Source organism: Haliotis rubra, unplaced genomic scaffold (assembly GCF_003918875.1).
Source record: "Haliotis rubra isolate DU_JTF1 unplaced genomic scaffold, ASM391887v1 Scf888, whole genome shotgun sequence".
Taxonomy (NCBI): Eukaryota; Metazoa; Mollusca; class Gastropoda; order Lepetellida; family Haliotidae; genus Haliotis; species Haliotis rubra.
Genome location: NW_025767621.1, coordinates 154,098 through 178,003, shown reverse-complemented (window position 1 = coordinate 178,003; position 23,906 = coordinate 154,098). Strand labels below are relative to the sequence as shown.

Genomic DNA, 23,906 nt, shown 5'->3' with positions numbered 1-23,906 from the left:
ATATAACCCGGCGAGATACAGATGGCTCAAACGCACTGTTATTTATGAAGCGAACCCTTTTCCACACTGAGCAAAATGGAAAGGCTGTATGGAGTCATGGTGTTACGACTCGTCTCGTAAACGAAGAATCTTCGAAAAGAGCACTCTATTTTATGGTTCCTGATTACCAAGTATGCTTGTAATTTGCTCTTTTTGATATATTGTAAATGTCATGCCTTACAAAAGATAAGTATATTTGAAAATAAACATCATAAGAGTTTGACTGAGGGCTCAAGAAGTCGAACAATAGGCTCAGATGGCGTGATGGCACAGTGCAGAACTGGAACGTTTCCGGAAACAAGCTTTTCTGTAGCTATGTTATTTTCCGTATCTTGGTAAAGCCTTTACATTTGGATGCAGGTAATTGTATTTTGTGTTCAATGTCCATGCTTTGTAATTTTCAGTGTTGAAATATTCCAAGGAACAGTTTTTCCCCAATTTGAAACTGACGTATAGCCTTATCCTTGCTGTCGGTCTGTCTCTGAGCCTATCCGATGTCGCGCTGAATGATAGATTTCTTCCATCAATTGACAATCAAATAAATATCGTATTGATAAACAAATCTCACGATTTGTAATATTTGGTAGTTGTTTTAATTGTAATGAAACAAATTGTATTGTAAAAACTGAAACAATATGAAGTAGACAACTGCGACGATGTTAGTTATCCAATGTTAATCGGAATCATTTCGTGTAGATTTTCAAGACCATCAGTTTTAGAATTTTTACTTAAAGTTGAATTGTCCCTTTTCCGCAACGATATCTCGATAATGTCTAGATATGGACTTAGTAGGTTTTATTGGACCACTAGCACATTAGTCCCAGATTAGCAGGGCTCCAGATAACTATTGGGTGTGTGAGTGTACTTACACATCATATTGTAAGTGGAGGTGTACTGAGAATTTTGAAGGAGTACTGACATGTTTTTGTGTGAGCGAGTTGGTGATGTGGCTTGTCTGGACGATTCATCGATCACTATTTCCAACCATGTATTTGTATTTGAAGACGCTTGAGAAATAACTGAGCGACCGTGTGATGCACGAAATGTCTAGTGGATATAAATAGGAACAGTGTAGTTTTTAGCCATTCGAAAAATAGTGATGCATATCGTTGCATGGCAACGCAAGTGATTCCTACTGTCGGGGTTTCCTCATGTGTCAAATCGTGTTTCGCAAAAGAAACTTGACAAGTATTTATCCGAAACAGATTTTCATTTACACGGAAATTAAATGTTAGACATACATAGGTATTTATGTGCGTACACGATACGCTTGAAATCTTATATTATGTCGTACTTAATTGATTTTGAGGCGTACATTACGCCTGTACGCCCCTTATCTGTAGCCCTGGATCAGTAAAAGCGGGGTACTGGCTCAGTGGAAAGTACTGGCAACATAAGCAAGTCCAGGCCCAGGTTCCACAAAGTGATGATTATCACCATGTTGGTTATAGGAGTGTGTATCATACTTTGATATTTTATCTTGACATGGATGGTGAGGAAGCCTAGTGGTAAAGGTGTTCACTTGTCACGCCAAAGACCTCCCCACATGGGTACAGTGTGTGAAGCTCATTTCTGGTATCCCCCACTGTGATGTTGCTTGAATATTGCTAAACGCCGCGTAAAACAATCATCCCAAATCTATTTCTGTGGACATAAGGGACTGTGGGTTAGCCTAGTAGTTAAAGCGTTTACACGACATGTCAAAAACCCAGGTTTAATTCTCAACATGGTTACATGTGGGAAGCCCATTTCTGGTGCTCCTTGACATGATATTGCTGGAATATTGCTAAAAGCATTCTCACTTACTCGATTTCAACCCTGTTATATATTACTAGTACATCGGATGACATACATAGAGGATATAATATCCGTGCCCATGTCATTTTATGTTTACAACGTCTCGCTCAGGAATTACCGATATTTAGGCACAAGTGTCGTAAACGTAGCATGATATGGGCATGAATATAATATTCTGTTTATTACCAAAGTCGTCAAATTGAGGAAAATAAACCCAAATCTACTTTCAAACACAGGCTGGTTACCCGCCGTCGCCGCATGTAGAAGGCAATGTCGCAGAAGAAATGTGATGTCATAGCCTTGTTCATAACGTCACGTCACCATGACAAAGTGATATTTTGCCTTAGGGCATTGCATGAAAAATATTAACCCCTATATGTTCGCCCTCATAGGTAATAAAGTAATTTACATGTTTATTAGGGACCATCCATAAATTATGGCTTGGGGTTGATGATGAAGTTTATGGAGAAACATGTACAATGTGAATGACCCCCCTAAAATTTATGTACAAGATAGATGACCCCCCTGCATGTCATGTACAAAATTAATGACACCCCCATCCCCCTTTCAAAACTTTCAGGCATAAATTTTTAAATATTTATATGTGCAAAATTCCTGGACACACACTTACGCACGCATGCAGCAGCCATAAATTATGAACGGCCCCTTATCATGAACAGTCATCAATGATAATTAGTAAGACAGGATTTATCTCATGATGTTTTGACATCAACATGAAATATTTACTTATTAAACCAATCAGATGCCATGAATGCTCTTGCAATTTGTTTATTGTTGAAGAGAATGAAATGGGTGTTTGAACAGTATGTTTACAACTTACCAGTTTCACCATGTTCAGTGCTTCTCATCTCCCTCAGGTGTTAGATCACCATGCAACAGTCCTTCCCATTTGAAGACACCTAATTCTGTCCGTGTATTGAGAAGACAGACACGACAGCCATCATGGATCACATCAAGAACAGCAACTCTTCCATCATCCAGATGATAGAAGATGAGCTTCCCAAGTCCACAGTCTACTATCTCCTCATTGCCATAGTGATGGCGCAGGCATGGACGGTGTACCTCTCCTACTACCACTCCCGCGTGCTGGGCCTCATCATCACTGCCCTCATCAACAAGTTCGTCAAATATGGACACATCAGACTGGGTATGTTCCCTTACATGTCTTTGTATATCATGCAGGGCTCGATTTAGTGCTTTGTTACGTGCACGGGTGCAACCCAATATTACAAAGTGCAACCTAGATATTTGTCTAACTTGCACCAGGTGCAACTCGAGTTTTGAGTTGGTAAAAACTGAATAAAACATCTAAATAATTTCATATTTCTTACATTAAATATAGGGCGGTGGGGTAGCCTAGTGGTTAAAGCGTTGGCTCGTCACGCCGAAGACCCGGGTTCGATTCCCCACATGGGCACAATGTGTTAAGCCCATTTCTGGTGTCCCCCGCCGTGATATTGCTGGAATATTGCTAAAAGCGGCGTAAAACTAAACTCAGTCAGTACATTAAATATATTAAGCATATTTCTTACATTAAATCTTGCAATAAAAGCAGTGCAACTGGAATTTGGCTGGTGCAACTAGATTTTTATCTTCGGTTGCACCTGGTGCAAGTAGGTTAACATCTCTTAAATCGAGCCCTGTCATGTTATCTCTAAGTATTTTATTTCAGTAAACCAACATTAGACCCTGGATCCATTTTCCTGGTTCGTGGGGGTGGTGGGGTAGCCTAGTGGTTAAGGCATTAGCTTGTCACGCCAAAGATCCAGGTTCTATTCCCCACATGGGCACAATGTCCCCTGTTGTGATATTGCTGGACATAAGCGACATAAAACTAAACTCACTCACTCACTCTCTTGGTTCATGCAATCTCAAATTACTCGCCCTTGATATTCATTAAAATTTCACAAACCAGTCGAACATGGTCTGCTTCTAAATTATGTTCAGAATACTGTTTTATCAGTTATCTATACATGAGTCATTCTCAAAATGCGTGCATATTTCATGTAGGCAAAAATTGTAAATTTTGTTTTCTTGTTTTACTTTGAAATGTGGTTGATTACGTTCATAGTATTCTGAATATACAAAACATAAATTAGGCAAGCTTAACAATGTTTCATTTTTCATATTTTACCCCTTTTATTAGAAATTTCATGAAATTGCGTCACTACCATTACGAAAATTTGTAACGTCATTTTGAAAAGAAAAAATCCAAAGATGATATTTATTTGATGTACATATATATTAAACTATCTAGTTTTACAATATAACATGGCTAATGAGTTTTGAAATTTTATATCTATTGCTCAAAAGGGGCCAACAAGTCACAAAAATTCTTTCATTTCTGATTTGCAAATGTTAAGTAATATGTAGCGAAATATTCAAAATGAGAATATGATTTATATTATGCTTACTTGAAGCTCTACTACCAAACATAGTTGCACTACAAATTCCAGACATAAACAGATAAATCAATTTTGATTAAATAAGGAAAATCATATTGTTATGGCATGGACATTGGAATTAATCGTTACGGTAGTGACACAATAACGGTAGTGACATTTTTAATAATAGCCAGTTTTATATGTTTACTTTAAAAGATATTTGATGAAATTTGTCAGTCAGATATTTAAGAATGTTTGAATAATTTGTAATAGGCAAAAGATTTACTTATGGATGTCCCTGTCATGTATAAAACAGGTAAAGACTGCATGTAACAGCAGTGACATGTGATGTTATGTAATGTCACTACTGTAACGGCCCTATCACAGCCATTTTCTTCTTTGTCACAGCCGTTACACTACCCTGTCCTTACTGTAACAACAAAATCATTCTTATATGCTTATTGATTTTATTCATTTGATACAATTTTTTTATGTTAAATAAGATTCCAAAACATTTGAAATCTTTGAATTGAAAATTTAGATACAAACTACATTAAACTAGAAAAATGTCACTGCCGTCACAAAATCTGTCCTTATCGTAACAAAACCCATGATAACGGCAGTGACCATAACGGTAGTGACAGCCACTAACAATATCAGTTTTAAAACAATAACTGGTCCCCAAAGTTTACTGTGCACATGGTTTCAAATGATTTCCCCCTGCTGTCTAAGGTACTTGGCATTGTTTGGCTTCACAAAATGTTTTTCCATACAAAAAAAGGCCAAACCATGCCAAGCATGTAGCTGTAACATCATTAATTATGATATTTTGAATAATTTCCTCTGGAAAAGATGAAAAAGACCAAAAGAATTGAATTGCACATCGGCCACTGGAGTTGTGACACATGAAAATTGAGTAAAATTGGGTGGTTTGAGGGGTTCAAAATGAATATAAAAATATTTTTTCCCCAATTTTGTTTTCTTTGATGAGCATTTTAGAAGTTGAGTTGATGAAGAATAATGACAATTATTATGGATATACAACTTGTTTTATTCTGTGGAGGCGACGTTTCGACATAGGTTCTAATGTCGCCTCCACAGGAAAACAGAAGTTGTATATCCATAATAATTGTCATTATTCTTCCCAATTTTGTTATTGTAAAGTGTTGAATAAACTGAGATAAATTAGTTACCATAATTATTATTTTTATTTTGACTTAAGTTTGTCGGTACAAACATATAACAAAAAAATCCACAAATTTGGAGAACCACTCACATATACATGTCATCACTCACCTGTGATGTAAAATATGGTCATTTCTTTCAATTTGAAATTATTTTGGCATTTTGGCTCAGAGTTTCTTCTCCAATATTTATCGATAATCGATCGATATTTAGTTAATGATTATCGGTCTCTATAATCAGTGTCGATATCCAGCCCTAAAAGTCAACTATATTTTCCTTTGGGAACATGAATTGGACTGGGGAGATCAATATGTCGAATACAGAAAGTGTTCCTTGCATGTTACAGGATCCTTCTCCTTCTCGGTTCTCTCGGGGAAGATCATGTTCCGGGAAGTACATCTCATCACAGAGGACTTCTCATTTCGGGTTCAGTTTGGGTGGATCATCTTCAGGTGGTGGAGGCCATACATCTACAAGGAACTCTCTCTGAAGGTCAGTCTCATGTAGATCCTGTACCTTCAACAAGCTGCAACATTTAACTGAAGACACCGTACATGAGTTCTTAGGAATAAGGCTGGTTCATTCCAATAATGTTTCTAGGTTTGTCAGGGGCGTTGGGGTTTGTTTAATGGTTAAAGCGTTCACTTGTCACACCAAAGACCTGGGTTCGATTCCCCACATGGGTACAATGTGTGAAGCCCATTTCCAGTGTCCCCGACGGTAATATTGCTGGAATATTGCTAAAAGCAGCTTGAACCTAAACTCACTCACTCACTCTAGGTTTGTCAGCACCAAGGAGTATTCCCAGAGTGGCCTCCCTGCCTATTACATAACCAAATTCAGGGTCCACTCCAGGACAACTCGTTAAGAATTGGTGTGAATGAGGGGGCCAGTGTGGGACAACTTATTAGTTGCTACTGAGTTAATCTGCTACTGTGAGTAGAAGACAGTAGTAATAATCTGCTACTGTGAGTAGAAGACAGTAGTAATAATCTGCTACTGTGAGTAGAAGACAGTAGTAATAATCTGCTACTGTGAGTAGAAGACAGTAGTAATAATCTGCTACTGTGAGTAGAAAACAGTAGTAATAATCTGCTACTGTGAGTAGAAGACAGTAGTAATAATCTGCTACTGTGAGTAGAAGACAGTAGTAATAATCTGCTACTGTGAGTAGAAGACAGTAGTAATAATCTGCTACTGTGAGTAGAAGACAGTAGTAATAATCTGCTACTGTGAGTAGAAGACAGTAGTAATAATCTGCTACTGTGAGTAGAAGACAGTAGTAATAATCTGCTACTGTGAGTAGAAGACAGTAGTAATAATCTGCTACTGTGAGTAGAAGACAGTAGTAATAATCTGCTACTGTGAGTAGAAGACAGTAGTAATAATCTGCTACTGTGAGTAGAAGACAGTAGTAATAATCTGCTACTGTGAGTAGAAGACAGTAGTAATAATCTGCTACTGTGAGTAGAAGACAGTAGTAATAATCTGCTACTGTGAGTAGAAGACAGTAGTAATAATCTGCTACTGTGAGTAGAAGACAGTAGTAATAATCTGCTACTGTGAGTAGAAGACAGTAGTAATAATCTGCTACTGTGAGTAGAGACAGTAGTAATAATCTACTACTGTGAGTAGAAGACAGTAGTAATAATCTGCTACTGTGAGTAGAAGACAGTAGTAATAATCTGCTACTGTGAGTAGAAGACAGTAGTAATAATCTGCTACTGTGAGTAGAAGACAGTAGTAATAATCTGCTACTGTGAGTAGAAGACAGTAGTAATAATCTACTACTGTGAGTAGAAGACAGTAGTAATAATCTGCTACTGTGAGTAGAAGACAGTAGTAATAATCTGCTACTGTGAGTAGAAGACAGTAGTAATAATCTGCTACTGTGAGTAGAAGACAGTAGTAATAATCTACTACTGTGAGTAGAAGACAGTAGTAATAATCTGCTACTGTGAGTAGAAGACAGTAGTAATAATCTGCTACTGTGAGTAGAAGACAGTAGTAATAATCTGCTACTGTGAGTAGAAGACAGTAGTAATAATCTGCTACTGTGAGTAGAAGACAGTAGTAATAATCTGCTACTGTGAGTAGAAGACAGTAGTAATAATCTGCTACTGTGAGTAGAAGACAGTAGTAATAATCTGCTACTGTGAGTAGAAGACAGTAGTAATAATCTGCTACTGTGAGTAGAAGACAGTAGTAATAATCTGCTACTGTGAGTAGAAGACAGTAGTAATAATCTGCTACTGTGAGTAGAAGACAGTAGTAATAATCTGCTACTGTGAGTAGAAGACAGTAGTAATAATCTGCTACTGTGAGTAGAAGACAGTAGTAATAATCTGCTACTGTGAGTAGAAGACAGTAGTAATAATCTGCTACTGTGAGTAGAAGACAGTAGTAATAATCTGCTACTGTGAGTAGAAGACAGTAGTAATAATCTGCTACTGTGAGTAGAAGACAGTAGTAATAATCTGCTACTGTGAGTAGAAGACAGTAGTAATAATCTGCTACTGTGAGTAGAAGACAGTAGTAATAATCTGCTACTGTGAGTAGAAGACAGTAGTAATAATCTGCTACTGTGAGTAGAAGACAGTAGTAATAATCTGCTACTGTGAGTAGAAGACAGTAGTAATAATCTGCTACTGTGAGTAGAAGACAGTAGTAATAATCTGCTACTGTGAGTAGAAGACAGTAGTAATAATCTGCTACTGTGAGTAGAAGACAGTAGTAATAATCTGCTACTGTGAGTAGAAGACAGTAGTAATAATCTGCTACTGTGAGTAGAAGACAGTAGTAATAATCTGCTACTGTGAGTAGAAGACAGTAGTAATAATCTGCTACTGTGAGTAGAAGACAGTAGTAATAATCTGCTACTGTGAGTAGAAGACAGTAGTAATAATCTGCTACTGTGAGTAGAAGACAGTAGTAATAATCTGCTACTGTGAGTAGAAGACAGTAGTAATAATCTGCTACTGTGAGTAGAAGACAGTAGTAATAATCTGCTACTGTGAGTAGAAGACAGTAGTAATAATCTGCTACTGTGAGTAGAAGACAGTAGTAATAATCTGCTACTGTGAGTAGAAGACAGTAGTAATAATCTGCTACTGTGAGTAGAAGACAGTAGTAATAATCTGCTACTGTGAGTAGAAGACAGTAGTAATAATCTGCTACTGTGAGTAGAAGACAGTAGTAATAATCTGCTGCTACTGAGAGTAGAAGACAGTAGTAATAATCTGCTACTGTGAGTAGAAGACAGTAGTAATAATCTGCTACTGTGAGTAGAAGACAGTAGTAATAATCTGCTACTGTGAGTAGAAGACAGTAGTAATAATCTGCTACTGTGAGTAGAAGACAATAGTAATAATCTGCTACTGTGAGTAGAAGACAGTAGTAATAATCTGCTACTGTGAGTAGAAGACAGTAGTAATAATCTGCTACTGTGAGTAGAAGACAGTAGTAATAATCTACTACTGTGAGTAGAAAACAGTTGTAATAATCTGCTACTGTGAGTAGAAGACAGTAGTAATAATCTGCTACTGTGAGTAGAAGACAGTAGTAATAATCTGCTACTGTGAGTAGAAGACAGTAGTAATAATCTGCTACTGTGAGTAGAAGACAGTAGTAATAATCTGATACTGTTAGTAGAAGACAGTAGTAATAATCTGCTACTGTGAGAAGAAGACAGTAGTAATAATCTGCTAGTGTGAGTAGAAAACAGTAGTAATAATCTGCTACTGTGAGTAGAAAACAGTAGTAATAATCTGCTACTGTGAGTAGAAGACAGTAGTAATAATCTGCTACTGTGAGTAGAAGACAGTAGTAATAATCTGCTAGTGTGAGTAGAAAACAGTAGTATTAATCTGCTACTGTGAGTAGAAGACAGTAGTAATAATCTGCTACTGTGAGTAGAAGACAGTAGTAATAATCTGCTACTGTGAGTAGAAGACAGTAGTAATAATCTGCTACTGTGAGTAGAAAACAGTAGTAATAATCTGCTACTGTGAGTAGAAAACAGTAGTATTAATCTGCTACTGTGAGTAGAAGACAGTAGTAATAATCTGCTACTGTGAGTAGAAGACAGTAGTAATAATCTGCTACTGTGAGTAGAAGACAGTAGTAATAATCTGCTAGTGTGAGTAGAAGACAGTAGTAATAATCTGCTACTGTGAGTAGAAAACAGTAGTAATAATCTGCTACTGTGAGTAGAAGACAGTAGTAATAATCTGCTACTGTGAGTAGAAAACAGTAGTATTAATCTGCTACTGTGATTAGAAGACAGTAGTAATTAGTGGTGTAAAGATTCATCGATAGTATCGATGTTTGCATCGTCAACTACGCGATACGAGTGCATCAATACAAAACACATTTAGGCAATATATCAGGATATTTATATCGCAAGGGTCCACGATACATCGATGTATCGCCACAAGAGACGATATATCCCGATACAACTTCAATACTAGTTAAAGTTGTAAGGAGTATTGCATTAGGAATAGGAAGGGAGTCTCTTTGAAATTCTTCTGAATTTTAAAAACAAATTGAACCTTTTAGGAATTTGTTTGTGTCTGTTATCTTTGTTACATGGACAAAGGAGTTGGTGTATAAGTGAAAGAGTGTGAACATGTTTCAAACTCTGTGAACTGTAGAATACTTGTCTTTAGTAATTGAAATATGTTTTAGTTGTTTGACAAATAACACCATTTATTAACATATACGAGCGGCGTCTTAGCTTTGTTAAGAAAGAGAACAAAGAGAAGATAAAATTTAGAAAGCATACTTAAGAGTTTTTTCAGTGATTCTGAATTCTGATATAAATTACATTCAATTGTTTGTGAAAGCATCGGTTGCAGAAACACACTTTCCCAAAGGAAACTTGGGTTTCAAACTTATATATGTTAGATCAAAGTATACTGAATATGTTTGACTGTACTTTAAAAGCATTAAATGCTGAAACTCTATTAAATGAACAGCTTTTAAGTGTGTGTGAATGTAACACAAGATCTGCTGTATAACAAATAAAGATTTTAAAGATAAAGTCATTTTATCTGTCATATATGTTCTGCTATTAGAAATTGTAAAGTATCGGGATACGTATCGTATCGCCACCATTGTATCGTGATGATAATCGTCTCGCAGGTTCCTTGCCAATACTTTCATGATATATCGGCTCGCCTAAGTAAACTGGTATCAGGATATATCGTCTCGCCACTTAGACCACGATACACAGCTCTAGTAGTAATAATCTGCTACTGTGAGTAGAAGACAGTAATAATCTGCTACTGTGAGTAGAAGACAGTAATAATCTGCTACTGTGAGTAGAAGACAGTAGTAATAATCTGCTACTGTGAGTAGAAGACAGTAGTAATAATCTGCTACTGTGAGTAGAAAACAGTAGTAATAATCTGCTACTGTTAGTAGAAGACAGTAGTAATAATCTGCTACTGTGAGTAGAAAACAGTAGTAATAATCTGCTACTGTGAGTAGAACTTAGAAGACAGTAGTAATAATCTGCTACTGTGAGTAGAAGACAGTAGTAATAATCTGCTACTGTGAGTAGAAGGTGGCTGCTGATGCTGTTAAGAAGGTGTGAACGTGGGTGAACGTTGTCAAAACAAAGAGTAGAAGACAGTAGTAACAAGTGTGGAACAACATATTAGTTGTCAAAACCCAAAGTTAATCGTGAAAATGTGTATTGACTTGTGAGGATGTATTGCTATGTATATGTAAAGCCATGGACAGGAATAATGTAAATGTATCGTAAAACACTCTTTGGTTTGTGTTTCATCATGGTACTCAGAGCTCATTCAAAGCATCACGCTTGGGTAATTAGTCCAACACTGTTGGTAATTAAGCTGATTGGATTAAGAGAGGCCAGTGGGAAGGGTCGTTAACAAGACGTGAAATCTCAGGGGCCACTGTTGGAAGGGCCACTCTGAGCATAAACTCAGCACCATACCCATGCTTGTATGTTTTTAACAAAGAGGTAACTGAGACCAACATCACTTTTGGCTTTCCTCCCACATGAAGCTGTTACAGCTATTGCTCAAATATTTCCTGAGGTTTGATAAGACACACCTCCTGCACTTACTTTACCACCAGTTTGAAGTCTCCATCCTTTGAAAATAAGTTCTGTCATTGAAGTTTAGCTTACAAGAGTACTCTGAAATCTACTGAAAATAATGCAAGTTCAAGCTAGTAGATTCAAAAGGAATAGTAGCACTGACCAGTGTGCCAACTCAGCTCTGATGCTCGCACCATCCACTGATCCGTGGTCTTGTGGTCTGACAAGAACAGACCCGTGAAGATCCGGGGTAGAATAGGTCTTCAGCAACCCATTCTTGTCATAAAAGGCGACTATGCTTGTCGTAAAAGGCGACTAATGGGATAGGGTGGTCAGGCTCGCTGACTTGGTTGACACGTGTCATCGGTTCCCAATTGCGCAGATCGATGCTCATGCTGTTGATCACTGGATTGTCTGGTCCAGACTCGATTATTTACAGACCGCTGCCATATAGCTGGAATATTGCTGAGTGCGGAGTAAAACTAAACTCACTCACTCACCAACTCTGACAAGAACATTGTGGTGTTTAGCACATCTCATGTTCACTTGCTGACATAACATAGCAGTACATGACCAGAGAAGCTTGGTCATCTCAGGGACCTTTCCATGGGTCCATTCTACAAAACTATGTTTCCACTATGACTGTTATTGCTCCATGTTAAGGTATGACAGGGCCAGTGAGGTAGCCTAATGGTTAAAGGGTTCTGGTGTCCCCTGCCATGATGTTGCCGGAATATTGTTGAACGCGGCTTAAGACTAAACTCACTCACTCATTAAGGTATGGGAGTTACGATCGTATTTGCGCTTCAATGACTTTTTGGAACTTGTTCCATAGTTGCTTTTCTTAGCTATGTCAGTAACTGTTTATCATGGTTTCAAGTTCCAGGTGCGCCACGGTTATTATGTTTCTTGGTTCAGAAGCACCATACCTGGTGCGCAAACCTTCCACGTATGTCATGACAAAACTATGGAGATATTGTCCAAAATGGTGGAAGTCCGAACTCACTAAAACATAGAAGTGCATGTGTGTTAAATGGTATTGGCCTTTTATTTACTGTGATGATAAGAATTCATTTGCAGCAAGATGACTCATTACTGTCCCAGAATCCATTTAAAGTGTCCTGGAATGGGTGATGATTTTCAGCAGCTTCACTCCCATCCTGAAGCACATGTAGAACATGTGGAGTCTCCGTTTGCTTAATATGCCTCTGTTCATCTGGGTACCTGGTAGAATGAGTGGGCAATGTCACTCTTAACCTTCCAGCACCTCACAGGCAGATTTGGCTGTATCCACCCCCAGGGAGCTGAGGGTAGAAGATCAAGTGATCATTCATGCAGTTTCATGAGCATATACAGTAGAACATGGTTATAGCGAACACGGGTATAGCGTACAAACGGATATAGCGAACAAATTTAAAAGTCCCGTCAACAGTCCTTTATAATATCATTAAAAGTATACGTGAATAACGAACTCGTGAGTAGCGAATTAACGGCTAAAGCGAACTGATTTACTACCCCCAAGACCCAATTAACGATGTGATTAGCGAACTCACCCTGTGTCAGCTCAGCCACTTAGCGGTACAGTATACATCAATCTTGTTGGCGGTGAATCAACATTGTTTGATGGTCATTAATTAATTAGCAAAACAAACATATCGTGTTTAACCCATTCAACACAGCAGGCCGAATAATCGGCCACAACGTTATGAAAAACGAAAGTTTTCGTTGACGAGGACGGTATCCATTGCCGTAGTATGATTGGCTGCCTTAGGTCACTTGTCTGATTTTGACACTTGTCTGATATAGCAGACTGTGGCAAAAAAGCGTCATTAGAAACCAATCTTTATCCAATAAAATCGCTTTTTACAACTGTGAAAATACTCTCGGCAAGGGTACAGTGATATTGTTGATGTTCCAGAGCTGTCGAACGATACCAGACACCACACGATTCGCCTCGCATGTTATTCATACGAAGCTTCGAAAACGGAGGTATTTCCCGTTGTTGTGTCATGTCAACGAACGGAAAGCCTGATTACATAAATGAAAATAGAAAAGAAAAAGGCACGGGCATGTTATGACATGTCACAAATGGAGAAAAAAATCGCTACAGTTTTTGCTTCTTTCGTGGTTTATCTGGACATTATAAATGTAAGCTTGCATTTTCATTAAAATATAAATTTATTTAAGTTGTAGTTGTATTATTTCAATTTTATTATAAAAATAAACTTCATATTTATCAACATGATATAGGTAATGTCTGTGAATGTCTTCATCTCTACAATCCAAGATGGCGGCCAAATGTGAATAACGAACAACGGATATAGCGAACTAAATTTCTTGGTCCCTTGGAGTTCGTTATATCCGTGTTCTACTGTATTGGTTATGGAGTTATGTGCATTGCGAGACGGCTAATATTGTTTTCATTATTCTTATCATTTTTATTTTTATCATCATCATCATCATCATCATCATCATCATCACCAACAACTACTGAAGCTTTCAAATGCTGAAGAATAATCAAAATTTCAGCCATACTTTTGAAGAAAGGTCATTAGTGAAGAATCGTTTTGATAGTTATTGAGCCCTCAGCCTTCACAATCTTCACATTCTTCACAATCTTGGCCTGTTGCAAAACAAATTATTATTGATTCTCTGCTCAGACTTCTCCCACTCTGACACAAGAATGTCCTTGTTCCTGGACGGAGTGGAGTTCCACGTGTACAACCGGTCCTCCAACTACGCCAGACTGGAGAAGCTGTTTGGGCTGAGTCCAGATACTGAGTCGGACCAGGTGTGCAGAGCACCGGGAGAGGGCAGGTAATGTCATACCTAATTAGCAGGCAGCAGGGCACTGGTTGAATCAGAGCTTATTATCAGACAGTTGAGGACAGATAAGCATGGATATTAGGGCTGATTTGCAGGCAGCAGAGCTCAAGGTTAATTAGCAGGCTATAGAGTGAAAACGTCAGGACTACAATGGAATAGGAGGCTAGAGGGAGTGAGACAGACTTGTGTCATAAATATAGACAGCAAGCATGTGTGCATTAGAAGTGATTATATGGTTAGGGCACAGCAGGAAAAAGGGTGGCTACAGGGTTAGGGAGTGGGGCACTGCAGAAAGGCACAGCAGCAGTAGTGGGTAAGGGGTTATGGAGAGGGGTCACAGGGTTAGGGAGTGGGGTCACAGTAGAATGGGTGGACATAGAGTTAGGGAGTGGTGCACAGTAGAAGGGGTGGACATAGAGTTAGGGTGTGGTGTCACAGCAGAAGGGGTGGACATAGAGTTAGGGTGTGGTGTCACAGCAGAAGGGGTGGACATAGAGTTAGGGAGTGGTGCACAGTAGAAGGGGTGGACATAGAGATAGGGAGTGGTGCACAGCAGAAGGGGTGGACATAGAATTACGGGTGTGGTGTCACAGCAGAAGGGGTGGACATAGAGTTAGGGAGTGGTGCACAACAGAAGGGGTGGACATAGAGTTAGGGAGTGGTGCACAACAGAAGGGGTGGACATAGAGTTAGGGAGTGGTGCACAACAGAAGGGGTGGACATAGAGTTAGGGAGTGGTGCACAGCAGAAGGGTGGACATAGAGTTAGGGGAGTTAGGGTGGGTGGTGCACAACAGAAGGGGTGGACATAGAGTTAGGGAGTGGTGCACAGTAGAAGGGATGGACATAGAGATAGGGAGTGGTGCACAACAGAAGGGTGGACATAGAGTTAGGGAGTGGTGCACAGTAGAAGGGGTGGTCACAGGGTTAAAGAGAGGGGGCACAACAGAAGGGATGGTCACGATGGGTGGTCATAGGGTTAGGGAGAGAGCCACAGCAACGGGGTGGGGTTAGGGAGTTGGGGCACAGCAGGAAAAAGGGTGGTCACAGGGTTAGGGAGTGGGGAACAGCAGAAGGGGTGGACATAGAGTTAGGGTGTGGTGTTCACAGCAGAAGGGGTGGACATAGAGTTAGGGTGTGGTGTCACAGCAGAAGGGGTGGACATAGAGATAGGGAGTGGTGCACAACAGAAGGGGTGGACATAGAGATAGGGAGTGGTGTCACAGCAGAAGGGGTGGACATAGAGATAGGGAGTGGTGCACAACAGAAGGGGTGGACATAGAGATAGGGGAGTGGTGCACAGAAAGGGTGGACATAGAGATAGGGGTGGTGCACAGCAGAAGGGGTGGACATAGAGATAGGGAGGTGGTGCACAGCAGAAGAAGGGTGGACAAATGAGGAGTTCACAGCAGGGGTGGTGGTGTCACAGCAGAAGGGGTGGACATAGAGAGATAGGGGTGGTGCACAGCAGAAGGGGTGGACATAGAGATAGGGAGTGGTGCACAGGGGTGGACATAGAGAAGGTGGTGCACAGCAGGGTGGACATAGAGATAGGGAGTGGTGCACAGCAGAAGGGGTGGACATAGAGATAGGGAGTGGTGCACAACAGAAGGGGTGGACAAAGAGTTACGGTGTGGTGTCACAGCAGAAGGGATGGACATAGAGTTAGGGTGTGGTGCACAGCAGAAGGGGTGGACATAGAGTTAGGGTGTGGTGCACAGCAGAAGGGGTGGACATAGAGTTAGGGAGTGGTGCACAACAGAAGGGATGGACATAGAGATAGGGAGTGGTGCACAGCAGAAGGGGTGGACATAGAGTTAGGGTGTGGTGTCACAGCAGAAGGGATGGACATAGAGTTAGGGAGTGGTGCAGAGTAGAAGGGGTGGACATAGAGTTAGGGAGTGGTGCACAACAGAAGGGATGGACATAGAGTTAGGGAGTGGTGCACAACAGAAGGGATGGACATAGAGTTAGGGGTGGTGCACAACAGAAGGGATGGACATAGAGTTAGGAGAGTGGTGCACAGCAGAGAAGGGGTGGTTCACAACAGGGTGGACATAGAGTTGAAGTGGTGCACAACAGAATGGGGGTGGACAGATGGTTGAGGGAGTGGTGCACAGGGAGTGGTGCAGAAGGGGTGGACATAGAGTTGGTGGTGGTGCACAACAGAAGGAGTGGTGGACATAGAGTTAGAGGAGTGGTGCACAACAGAAGGGGTGGACATAGAGTTAGGGAGTGCACAGTAGAAGGGATGGACATAGAGATAGGACTGTGGTGCACAACAGAAGGGTGGACATAGAGGTTAGTGAGTGGTGCACAGTAGAAGGGGTGGTCACAGGGTTAAAGAGGGGCACAACAGAAGGGATAGTCACGATGGGTGGTCATAGGGTTAGGAGAGGACCACACAGCGAGGGGGTGGGGTTTGGGGAGTTGGGGGCACAGCAGGAAAAAGAGGTGGTCACAGGGTTAGGGAGTGGGGAACAGCAGAAGGGGTGGACATAGAGTTAGGGTGTGGTGTTACAGCAGAAGGGGGTGGACATAGAGATAGGGAGTGGTGCACAAGAGAAGGGTGGACATAGAGATAGGAAGTGTTGTGCACAGCAGAAGGGGTGGACATAGAGATAGGGAGTGGTGCACAGCAGAAGGGTGGACATAGAGATAGGGAATTGGTGCACAGCAGAAGGGGGTGGACAAAGAGTTAGGGTGTGGTGTCACAGCAGAAGGGTGGACATAGAGTTACGGTGGTGCACAGCAGAAGGAGTGGACATAGAGTTAGGGTGTGGTGCACAACAGAAGGGTGGACACATAGAGTTAGGGGAGTGGTGCAACAGAAGGGATGGACATAGAGGATAGGGAGTGGTGCACAGTAGAAGGATTCATAGAGAGTTAGGGTGTGGTGTCACAGCAGAAGGGATGGACATAGAGTTAGGGAGTGGTGCAGAGTAGAAGGGGTGGACATAGAGTTAGGGAGTGGTGCACAACAGAAGGGGTGGACATAGAGTTAGGGAGTGGTGTCACAGCAGAAGGGATGGACATAGAGTTAGTGAGTGGTGCACAGCAGAAGGGGTGGACATAGAGTTAGGGAGTGGTGCACAACAGATGTTGTCTGATGGGGACACTGAGTGGGGGCCAAGGTTCAATAAGGACATATACAACTTCAGCTATGTACTATGTAATGAGGAAGCAGGTAGGTGCATGGACCGAGGATCAGCATGAGGCTCACATTTGCTTTCAATTCAAACGGGGGAGCGGTTGGGTAGCCTAGTGGTTAAAGCGTTGGCTCATCACGCCGAAGACCCGGGTTCGAATCCCCACATGGGTACAATGCGTGAAGCCCATTTCTGGTGTCCCCCGCCGTGATGTTGCTGGAATATTGCTAAAAGCGGCGTAAAACCAAACTCAGTCAGTCAGTCAATTCAAACATACCTAAAACTTCCCCCATATTTTCTTTATGTAATACTTACCAACAATTGTTGGCAGGGGAATCAAGGTTCCTGAGAATGCAGACGGCTTGCACTGGAGAGACTTGATCCCAGTCACAAAGATTAACATCAACTCTGTGAGTAGTCGGTGTTGCCTCCTCCTATCTTATCGTCTAATGTTTCTTTTAAATAACTGTGTGCCAAATGTTTCTGCCTTGCACATTCAGTATGTCTCTTCCAGTGTGTTCTTTCCCTGAGTTGAATACATCTAAGCTTTGATAGGTAGTATGTTTTGTTTGACAAGCAGTTTACTATATAGAGAATACTACACAAGGTCTCATTAAATATGAATTATACGAAACGAGTGTCCTTCCTTTCGCATGGTCAGATACCATAGGAAGGTCACGAGTTTCATATAATTCGTATGTAATGAGACCGAGTGTGGTATTTTATTTATTACCCACGTCTTACATGCATTAAATTGACAAAATAGCGTATTTTTTGTTATTTCTATGGTTTCAAACTGAAACTGGTTTCATAAAGAGGTTGCGGAAGAGTTTGTACTGTAGTACAATATTTGCATGACGTCACGCTGTAATGACGTCACTGCCTTGGTAACCGACGTCACGATGCATGTCAGTTGTCATCGCCTCGCACAGCCTCCTACAGTAAACTACTCCGTAGCACCCCGTTTCTTGGTTTGCAGTTGCTTTATTCGGCTAACATCACTGGTGGGAGCATTGCATTTATGGTTTTCGACGGATATAATGTCTCAGTTCGACTCATAATTAAACAGCGACACGGCAACGTTTGCAATGTTTACATTCCCACAATGCATTTAAGTTGTAGAATGAATGAATTCACGTGTTTGTTTAGAATGAAAAAATAGTTACTTCAGAATGTGACCTAATTGAGAGGTCATCAGTTATCCAATCAAATCGTTAGAATCTCAGGTCAAGTCGTTCATTTAGATACGACACAGGTCAGCGATCACGACACTCGTGTGACGTACGAAATTAGTATGCAACTACCCATATGTTGACCACATGGGTAATAATGTATCTTATTGTGATTCAGTTATATGTATCATTTAAGATACTGGACCTTTATGGTTATTGTAGAATTATTGATATCTTTGTATCATAAGTCTCCTTATATGAAATCTGGGTCCCCAGCAAAATACACTTGGTGTACAAAGCAGCCTACTTGATCAGTTGGTTGGACCAAATGTACCCTTGTTCCCTGCAGGGTTGGGACACTATTTCATGATATCAGTCCCAGATTGTCTTTACGTGCATACATGCGTACATTACGCCTGTACGCCCCTTATCTGTAGCCCTGATTTGCCTATCACGTCGATGACATCACATGGCTACAATGTTTGAAGCCCATTTCTGGTGCAAATTAGGCTGTTCAATCATTTTCCCCTTTTGGCGGTAGGGTAAACTAGTGGTCGCTCATTACGCCAAAGATCCGGGTTCAATTCCCTACATGTGTACAATGTGTGAAACCCAATTCTTGTGTCCCCCACCATGATACTGCTGGAATATTGCTAAAAGTGGTGGAAGTCGCGGTGGCTGAGCGGGTTAGCCAGCTGACTTTATGTGCTGGCAATTAGGTGCCTGACTCTAAGGGTGTGGGTTCGAACCCGGATATGACTCTACCCAAAAAGTACTAGAATCGGTACTTCATTAAGAAAGTGTAATCCCAAATATAACACAATGTTACATTTGACCACTTTCTAAATGGCATTGTGTAATCAATTTTATGATTGCTTTGATTTTATTATTGCCATGGGTTTTTTTTCTTTTCAGGGTCCATTTTATGTCTCCTTTCACAGCATTTTGCCCCTTGCTACTGTATTTTAAACAAGATAACACATGTGTAACTGGACATTGCGCATGGGCTCATACTTTATTTGTAATATTATCCAGCTATTTGTGTGCCATCCTTAACAGATGACTGATGGTTCTGACTGGTTGTATTGCAGGCCTCCAAGGTTTATGGGAGAAGGATTCGTGATCCTGCAGTCTCGAGATGTAGATATATACTTCTACATGGATGAACCTGGTAAAGTCTCTTTTAATAATTATTTTTCCTTATCCTGACTCATGTATTATTGCTTGTCTCCTTTCCTTCCCGAACGTTAGTGGAACACTTGTATCTCCTTTTTGAAGCTCTCTTTCAAAAAAGCAGACGTAAAATCACTACTCACCACGAGTTGTCTCCCTCAGTTTTGGCGGGAAAACGGCGCCACCCGTCTTCCCACGCTTCACTCTCTCCTTCTTCCCCCTAGTGGACGGTGGGGAGAGCACCTGTGTCTCCAACACGGCACTATATCCTTTGCTAATTTTCAGAAAATTACATTATCCTTGTTCAAGTCATTGAAATCTTAGGAAATAATTGAAATGTAGAGGAGTAAATGTCTGATGTTGCCCGACCTGCTTTTGTTTACTTTGGTAATGTGACCTTTTACAGGGGTTGTTCCCCATGAGCCTGAGCTGATGGAGATGGCTGATGGTGAGGTGGTAGTGCGGCGGACATACCCCTGTATGGGCGTGGACATTAAGTGCGGACGCAACACAGACTTCAACTATGGCCCTTGGGTCGACCGGCAGAGGTAATCATAAATGTCTTTACAAACAATACAGAAGTTATCATCCACTTTCTAAATGACATTGTGTATTCATAGCTTTCAGCCATGGGAGCCGTGCCAATTTGTGTCAGATGGGTACACAAAGTCTGCAGTCAAGACTACCAGTTGTCTGACTTCAATTTTTGTGGAAGCCGATGTGGCTGAGTGGGTTAGATGGCTGACTTTGCGTGCTGGCGATTATGTGCCTGACTCTGAGGGTATGGGTTTGAATCCCAAATGGGACTCAGCCCAACAAAACCACTAGAACCTGTACTTGTGTAATCCCATATAAAACGTGTTATATGAAACATGTTAAATTATACCTAATCATTAGCTATAGTAATATGAATTAATATTTTTCCTTATCCTGACTCATGATCTTAGCTTATCTCCCTTTCCTTTGCGAATGGTAGTGGAACACTTGAATCCCTTGAAGTTCCCGAAGCGGACGTACAATACTCACCCACGAGTTACCTCCCTTCCTCTTTCCCGCGCAAACTTACCATGTGACGTGCCCAGACTTGTCATATGAAAATGATTAGATATTCTTTAACTTCTTTTAAGTAAGATACATTGTTTTTTGTTGCCAGGGAGCACCTATGGAAGTTCTTCTACCCACCAGACTACCAGCCACAAGTCCCGACAGTTGAGTCCGAACCAGGGGAAAAACGCATTTACAAAACTTTTGAGGTCAAGCTCACCATCATTTCAGCTGCAACATTTGATTTACTCTTTACCAAAAACTCTGTAAGTATGATTTGACTGTGTCAAATTTGCGTATCAAGTGGCTCAATGTCGACATTCTGTGTTAACATAGTTCCCCAGCAACCTGTGCTGGTTCTGACAGGCAGCCTAATTGGTTGATTGGTCAGGTTTAATGACTCGGTTAATCACATCATTGTATCTCGACAGTGTGTATCGTTGCTCCCAATCTTGATCACTGGATTGTCCGGTCCAGACTCAGTTATTTACAGATGGCCATCATTCAGCTGGAATATTGCTGAGTGACGTGTTAAGCAACAAATAAATTCAGATCAGAGTTATGCAGGATCAAGATTAGCTGAAGCCATATACACAGAGATGCCAACCTCTACGATTTTATCGTAGTCACTACAAATTTTAGCCTTAAACTACACTAATACGATTGCGCTAGAAATTCTACAAAATTTGAAGAATATTCATTAAAAGTCAGATATATAGACAAAAACATATATTTTCGTTGATTAAATACATTTTCAGACTTCACTTACCTTCCTTCCATCAAATTTAATGACATATTTGAACTGGAGAAATTGCAAGTAACAAACATAATTTTAGCAAAATTTTCTATCAGAAATCTAAAGCTGATTTCAATACCTTTACGATTTGACGATCCTATCAGAATGATTTAACCACATGACCGTTCCTTCCGATCGATTATACGAAACAGATATGTGACATTAAAACTTCACTCTCGATTTCTCAGAATCCATCATGATTTTAAGTATTTAGTTGACTACAAATTTTATGGTCAAACTACTAATTTTGATCCTTGAAACTATTATTTGCAACACTTTGGGGTTGGCATCTCTGCATATATCTGACTCAAGATGGCCACCTCTTTGATTCCTGTTTCTCAGTGTTATTTATGTGCACATTGTTGTACTTCATAACATTACCTGCCCCAGGTTATAGGATGCTGTGAAATAGGTGGTTTTCAGACCGATTCACCTGGATAAAAAGATGTTCAAATATTTGGGAGGTGTTCAGTCGAGCCAGTCCAGATTCACCCAAGACTTAACTTGGATGTCCTGTATGAAAGAGAACGCTAAGCTCTGTGCCACAGGCTAATTTGCACATCATGTATCAGATGTTTTTGGTTGTGAAGAAAGAAGCATATTCTGAAATCGGAAATGTTTTTTCAATAAAAAAGATATGCTGTGAGAACTGGGAAAGTGAGGACCATGACAATATGTTTTACACATTATAGTGACCAGGTCTCCACCCGTGAAGGTCCGGGTTAGAATTGATCTTCAGCAACCAATGCTTGTCGTAAGAGGCCACTAACAGGATCGGGTGGTCAGGATTGCAGACTAGGTTGACACATGTCATCATATCCCAATTGCGTAGATCGATGCTCATGCTGTTGATCATTGTATTGTCTGGTCCAGACTTGATTATTTACAGACCGTTGCCGTATAGCGGGAATATTAACTATGTAGCAGGGCGTGGAGTCATCCCACAGATGACATCCTTACCTTGTCAGCTTGCTGATGGGGTTAACCTCTTTGGTCATGTGGACAAGGCGTCCGACTTCGGATCAGAAGGTCTGTGATTCGAATCCCAGCATGGGACTCAGAAATTTTATGGCCGCTACACTGAGTACGATGTCAATCAAAACAACAACCAACCAACCACCGGCTCTCCATTGGGCATTGTTGTCTTCACATGGAGCATTAGCATGTAAACAAGAGATAAATATGCAAATGGGTATTTTCTCAATGAAACCTAACAATTACATGATATATGTTTATCAAAATGTCTAAATTTTTCAAAAATGAAAACAATAAAAAGGACAGATTGATTTTGCTGCAGGAACCTATTGAACTCTGGGTATAAGAGTGTGTATCAGAGCGCATACAACCCTATGATAACTTCGTAATTCTGAAGAAATAAGTTCAACCATATCCCTTCCACCCCTTCCAGGAGACTCAGGCTGTACACATGAACACAGGTCAAGGGTCATACGTGGAGGCCATCATTCCCTGGATGATCGAAGAGAAAGGATACACCTCAAAGGTCAAGGGTCAGCTTATGTTGCTGGACATGACCACAAGCATGACGTTCAGGTCTCTGGTGGAGTGTGAAACGTTTGAGGTAGGTTGATCACTCATCAGCTAACTGTAAACCCCTGATGATCTGTACAGTGTGATTCTCCTGACTGACAAAGCAGAATCCGGTTGTTCTAATTCCTTGTGCCAGAGTCAGTTTCGGCATGGATTAAGTCCATAGTTTTTTATCTTACCTCCATGTAAAATACTTTAATTTTATTGGTCAATGATGGTTTAACAAGTTTCCGTGTCACCCCTCCTAGGTGGGTGACAACTGGAAAAAATATTACCCACTGCCACGGAAACCCGCCAAGCTCTCCGCCGAGAAGCTGAAGCACTAACAATCGTATGACATCATAATATGACGCATTCCGTGCCCGGAGTTCGAAAACCGTTAGATCAGCAGTTTTTGTGTTCACTTTGTACAGATTTATTTTACCGACTTTCACTGCTTCATTTAAGCTATTTTATACATTGAGTGGTTTGCACACTCAGCTTAAACATAATTTACATTTTTTATAGAAGTTTTATGCTTGTCAGAATATGTTTCACTGATGTTAAAAATCCAGTCGAGAGGCAGACGCATGTCATTTTTTGGCATGTCATATAGTCGGTAGCGATCTTTAACATAAAATAAAATGATATTTCGTACATTTAACATGGCGGTAAGATAAATATGTTGTATGCTTCTCCCTCGGGTAATACGGTCTGATGTACGCCT

At 40.6% G+C, this 23,906-nt stretch overlaps 1 protein-coding gene across 1 annotated transcript in view; it reads left to right on the top strand.

The window, feature by feature from the left end:
• Positions 1–326: 326 nt before the first annotated feature.
• LOC124263522 (transmembrane protein KIAA1109-like) overlaps positions 327–23,906 on the top strand; it is a 116,837-nt gene continuing 93,257 nt past the window's right edge. Inside the window, 10 exon segments of the mRNA XM_046698183.1 lie at positions 327–399; positions 2,715–3,004; positions 5,773–5,918; positions 12,758–12,803; positions 14,154–14,310; positions 17,799–17,877; positions 19,699–19,810; positions 20,219–20,360; positions 20,966–21,122; positions 23,061–23,231. Coding sequence (XP_046554139.1) covers positions 2,800–3,004; positions 5,773–5,918; positions 12,758–12,803; positions 14,154–14,310; positions 17,799–17,877; positions 19,699–19,810; positions 20,219–20,360; positions 20,966–21,122; positions 23,061–23,231 — 1,215 coding nt within the window. The 5' untranslated portion in view covers positions 327–399; positions 2,715–2,799.